Raw genomic sequence first — 6033 nt, forward strand, 5'->3', positions numbered from 1 at the left:
TTATCTCTAAGAAAGTATACAAGATAGTACCTCGTACAATCATCCACGAAAGTTATAAACCATCTTTTACCATAGTGGTTTTGGGTTGAACTCATGTCAACTAGGCCTAACTGAATTAATTCTAAGGGCTTAGAATTACTATGAAAATTTGTGCTAAAAGATTTTATAGCATATTCATTTCCATTTTGTGTTCAAGATCCAAACTAAATTTGGGTACGTAGCGTATGCTAAGCAGTTTATGCATTGACTTATAATTTTACGGTTCCAAGTCTACCATGCAAAACATTCAAAGACACACAAAAGAAAGCACAAGGATCAACTATGTTCACTTCATCAGATTTTCCTTTAAACTTATATAGATCCTAAGTCCTATAACAGTTGCCTAAAAAATCAATGCCCTTAGTTATAACAAGTTTTCCACATTTAATTAAGATCTTCAATCTTTTACCATCTTCAAGAGAACAAGATACAAGATTCTTTCATATGCTCGGAACATGAAAACTTCATTCAGTGTGAGAATATTACAGATATGAGCTTATGCTCGACCTTTCCCTTTTATGCAACGTCTGTCGCAGATGAGTTACTCATATAGAGTTTCTCGACATCCTTTATCCTCTGATAAGAGGTGAACAGGTCTCTGTTTCAACAAACATAATTAGTGGCTCCAGAGTCCACCCACCAGTCTCTCACATTGGTTATTAAAATAACTTCCGACATCATGTCAATGAACTCGTTCTAATTTGTTTCAACTAAATTAGCATTAGCTTTCTACTTATTAAGGTTTTATGTTGTCTACACTTTACTGCCGTATGGCCAGGAATTTTACAAACATAACAATCACCCTTAATTAAAGTAATGCCGGATTCAGTTTTACGAAACATACCTTTCTTATGAAGACTACGCTTAGAGTTGTGTTTAATGTTCTCTCCTTTGTCAGTTTTGGAAGATTTGTGTTCATCCACATGCGCCTGGTAGCCATGTTCCTTTTCAATTTCATGTCACAAACTTCGTTTATACTCTGACCACGGACACGGTAATTTCCCAATCACCTAATACACCACATCTCACAAACCTTAGTTCAGATAAAATATGAGTTTTGAAGATAATATCTAGATTTATAAACTTCGTTTGAACCAGCATATCAAAAAACTCATGGTTACCCCATAAAAACTACTTTAGTTAACAACAAAATTCTGCCCGTCAGAATTTTTGAGGAACGTTTCTCTGTTTTGTGAAATATTACAAAAATACTTTCAAAACTCAAAAAATTCTGAAATTTTACGTGGGTAACTATCAGGATGTCTACTACGTTGTGTCAAAATGGTTCATCGAAATTCCTTCTAGGTTAAGAGATAAACTCGAAACTCTACAGCTGACCAAAAATTCGTTTTTTTTTTTTCACTCCACAATTAACATCCATGATTCACAAACCAACCAACCATTTTCGATTATTACAAATTCTAATGTCTTAAGATTGTTGGGTGCAAGAATCAAAAAAAAGAAAAATCAAATAAGTAAAAGTTATTGATACTTAGCTCATTTATAATGGAAGTGATCGATTTGATGAAACGGACGAGCTCCCCATATCTCCGCAACAGCAACAAGGCAAAACTTTGGAAAAACAGAGTGAGTCACATGTTCAACACGTTTCCCTTAAGACATTAGCGCCCGGCTACACTCAAGAGTGATGCTATAACCCTCACAGGACGGATATCTCCAGGAAGTAGTGTTGGCAACTCCGAAAAAATCATAAAGGAAAATCTCGAACACTTGAGAAAACAATATAAAATGTTTTTTCCCTTAGAGGTCCCTCTAAATATAGAGCAACCCCTTTCCCATAGATTTTACAAAAGTAGTGAATTTGTTTATATAATTGACAAATACAACTTAAGAAGAAAAACTCTCCGATATGGGACTAAAAGGTTTATATAGTTTCTTAAAACTAATAAAAATTGGAAACTCCACAATGTGGAACTAATAAGTTTCATTCACAAAAGAAAACAATAAATTATAATTTTTTATTAAAACTTTAAAAAATTATTTTTTATTAATCTTTTTCCAACACTACTTCCTCTTGTTGTTGCTACCAAACAATAAAGACAAGTAAAAGAGAATTCTAAAGAAAACACCCAAAGAGACAGTGATCCATAAGCAACTCCACTTGCCTAAATCTGTTGCGTCTAGCTTTGTTACTATATCCGATCCAGTCACTAAGCATGACTTATTAACACCTTCAACCAGACACAAGCTTGGGTTGTCGAATTCGTTGAGAAAGACGGCTTGGAATGGATATTTCACAACGGAAACATAATGGAACCAGATCCAGTACGATGGAATTCGATTTCTCTGAATAAAGAAACCACTGAATAGAAGGAATGCACCAATGCAAGGCATAACTATGATATAACCCAGCATAACTTGAGAAACTAACCCAGAGACCAAACTGACTAACGAGTTACCTGCCCAGAATGATGCGAATATTGCAAAGAAATAGAACAAGAAACTAGAGTATCCCCCATCTAGACCTACAGAAGGGAACGTTATTGATGCTAGTAAAATAGATAGGATGAATAATTGCGGTATAGCTATAATCGAGCGATATAGAACGTATGATGAGCGACGGTACGCGTTATAAGCAGTTTCTCTTATAAAGATGTACCTGTCTTGGAGGAAAACTGCTAGGACATCTGTGCAACCAAAGAAGATGGTCGTGATTATAAAAGCGAAGAACCCTATTCTTTCTTGAATACCTCCTTCCGTTTTATCAAGTTGCCAGAACAAACTAGCTATTATAGAACCTACAAATACAACGCCACCAATTTGAAGAATAAACCATTTGGGCATTCGTTTTGAGTTTCTTAACCATCGTTTTGCTAGTACTATGATTTCGACCCAAAATGGATTTGCAAACTCTGAGATGGCTGATGTTTCAGCAGTACCGTTGACATCACCGTAAATGTGGTTTACCCTTAATATACAAGCACTTAATGCTTCTCTTAAGCTTAGACCACCCAACCCCTTGGAATAATCTGAATCAAAAGTAGATCCTTTCTGTGCTTTCTGCCAAGATTTGTTGAATTCGACGATGCTTTGTGTCCCACCAGGTACACCTTCAAGTTCACGATACAAATCAAGCATGAATTCAGTTCTATCTTCATTTTCTGGGATAGGATGACCAAAATCCAATAAGAAAATTGAGAGATTGGTGGGTGACCCGTAATAGACTGCTTCTCCCTGCGAGAGGAACATCAAATGGTCGAGTAAGCCAACAACTCTGGAACTAGGCTGGTGAACGGACATAATGACTATCCTCCCAGATCGAGCAATACGTTGCAGGACTTTCACCACCATGAAAGCACAAGATGAATCGAGTCCTGATGTTGGCTCGTCCATAAACAATAATATGGGACCATGAATTATATCAACTCCAATGGAAACACGACGACGCTCACCACCTGAGATGCCTCTATGACCTTCATCTCCTATCAAGGTATTTACTGCGTTACGCAACCCAAGCTCATCAATCACAGCTTGAACTCTTGCCATCTTCTTAGATTTCGAGGTTGAACGAGGCAATCTAAACTCAGCCGAGAACATTAGTGTCTCTTTAACTGTTAACATAGAAAATAACAAATTATCTTGCATGACATAAGCGGATATCATTTTCAGAATCCCCGCCTCCAGTATTTCACCATTCATCGTCACTGATCCTTTCAAGCTTTCCGTAGAGATCCTATTCGCCAGTGCGTCCAGCAAAGTTGACTTCCCCGACCCACTTGGACCAAGAATACCTAAAATGTCACCTTCTCTTGCTTCACCTGACATATCATTCAACAACATTTTTCCTTCCGATGAAGGTGCGTGTATTACTTTAGCAGCTTTTTGGCAAACTATACCAGGAAGTTTGATTTTCCTACGTGACTTAATGCTGTATGTCAGATTATGAAACGCGAAAGTGAACGGAGTAACAGGTGTGTTTATCGTCATCTTCCTGGTAGGTTCTTCAAGATCACTATGTTGAGTCATCGAAGTGTCTCCCAACTCAATCCCTAGATGGACATGTAGAGCAGTGATCTCACCTCCCTCCATGTTCTACTTTTGAAGGGGTTGGAACAGTTTTTATCAAGATGGTTCAGGTTTATACTTCCGTTGATGAAGAAAAATCATTCCGGCAAAAAAAAAAAGTTCTTTTGCATCATCCGTAGTGAGCATACCATAAATGTACGTATTCAATGGGCGAAGTTAGTTGAGAATTAATTAAGGTTCGAAAATGAGATGACACAATGAAATCCCCGCATATGCCTCACTTCAGTAAAGATGCATACCTAGTTACTATATTCAATATATAGGTTTTCGGTGGGGCTGTCTTTGGTCGGTTTCATACACGAGCATGAATTTTAAGGACATTAATGCTAGCAGTACAAGAAATAACACAATTTTTTGCAACAAAAAAAATCTTTTACGCCACTGTATATAACATGTACTTACTGTCTTACTCTCATTGAATATATGCATGCAGGAATCTTGACCGCTAGAGTGGTTGAGTTGCTGTATCTTGCCAATGGATCCACATTGATTGCATTTAACGGCCGTGGGAGACGCACTGAGTTTTGCCAGAAAGTGCTAAAAGTTCAAATTGTCTAGATAGTTGTAATAATATACAGGTACGCCCCTTAAATTACACCACCATTAAGGTCCATTCTTTATGTTTCTTTCACTGCTAGAGTGGTTGAGTTGCTGTATCTTGCAGATGCATGCACGTTGACCGTACTTAATGGTCAGGGAAGACTCGCATGGTTTTGCTGGAAAAAGTTTGTCTAGCTTGTTGTAGTAAGAATACAGATACAAACTTTATGTTTTCACTTTTCATTGCTAGAGTAGTTGAGTTACTGTAGTAATACAGTAATTACTTAAATTACATAACCATTACGTGCTGTCTGTACTTCACTGCAGTAATGTTGAGTCGTTGTGGAGATTTAGTACTCAGATAAGATAATTCATACAATTATGTCTGGAGACTGAAAGGGACTATACTAGGAAGTACAGTATATATTTATCTACGAGAAGTATCAAGGGGGTGGGCCCCACAAATAAAGAAAGATAAAAAAATTATGAGAAGCGGTTTTAACATCGGTTTTTTTCGTTGTCCGTACTGTAGAGAACCACTGTATATATATTTATATGATAATAAAAGACCCAATGTTGACTTTAAAGAACCCTATGAGATACCCAACAGATAAAGCATAAAACTAACGGATGAAACCCTAATACCCTAAGTTATATCCCCTTTAACCCATGCTTTATTCTTTAAATCATTGAATATGTATAAGAGTCATCACTGTATAACTTGGTTGTGCTAATGTATTGCATATGGAACAGATTGAGTTAAATATAATTGTATCTAACCGTTAACCCTGGGAAGAAAAGGTTACAATAGCAGAAAATTGTTTCAAATCTGCATTCTATTCGATCTCTTCTTTCCAAATCACCACCATTCTCTTTTTTCAGCACCAAAGAATATGGACAGTAAGGTGGTGAACGTTGAAGAGCAACTCGCCAAAGATATGGGAAAGCTTGTAGTTAGTGATGCAAGAGTTTGGGAAGAGGAGGAATTGCCTGCAGGTCTACTTCGTGAGCGCATACCAAAACACGTTGCATTTATCATGGATGGAAACCGAAAGTGGGCAAATGAGAAAGGCCTGGAACCTATGTTAGGTCATAAAGCGTCATCTCATTGTCTAAAGTGTCTCGCTGAGTTATGTTGCAAATGGGGTATTAAGGTCATGACAGTATTTGCATTCTCTACTGGGAATTGGGCTCGACCTCAAGTTAGTCATCTCTTTCCCTCTACATATCTCTTGCGCACTATTTTAGTTTTTCCATTTTGTTTCATGAAATTGTACGTTTCAGGTTGAGGTAAATTTTTGATGAAAATGTTTGGAATAGTTGTTTTGCGAGACCTGGAGGCTTTCATCGGGTAACTTGTCAAATTCTTTAGCGTACCAATACGTTATAGGGACAAAATATATGCCA

The 6033-nt window shown here is 37.2% G+C and overlaps 1 protein-coding gene across 2 annotated transcripts; it reads right to left on the minus strand.

Annotated features, from left to right (window-relative positions):
* Positions 1–2064: 2064 nt before the first annotated feature.
* On the minus strand, positions 2065–4165 carry LOC113347674 (ABC transporter G family member 6-like). 2 transcript variants are annotated; one of them, XM_026591347.1, is made up of 2 exons: positions 2660–4165; positions 2461–2525 (listed from the first exon to the last, which is right to left on the minus strand). In XM_026591347.1, exons 1-2 carry the CDS (start codon positions 4087–4089, stop codon positions 2504–2506), a joined length of 1452 nt encoding a protein of 483 aa, XP_026447132.1. In that variant the 5' UTR covers positions 4090–4165; the 3' UTR covers positions 2461–2503. The 2 variants fall into 2 exon arrangements, with proteins under 2 accessions (XP_026447131.1, XP_026447132.1); XM_026591346.1 differs by having other exon boundaries at positions 2065–4165.
* Between the last annotated feature and the right edge of the window lie 1868 nt (positions 4166–6033).

Source organism: Papaver somniferum, chromosome 2, assembly GCF_003573695.1.
Source record: "Papaver somniferum cultivar HN1 chromosome 2, ASM357369v1, whole genome shotgun sequence".
Taxonomy (NCBI): Eukaryota; Viridiplantae; Streptophyta; class Magnoliopsida; order Ranunculales; family Papaveraceae; genus Papaver; species Papaver somniferum.

Coding starts and splice junctions, on each gene's coding strand:
- LOC113347674 (XM_026591346.1), bottom strand. CDS start 4,089: ATGGAGGGAGGTGAGATCACTGCTCTACATGTCCATCTAGGGATTGAG.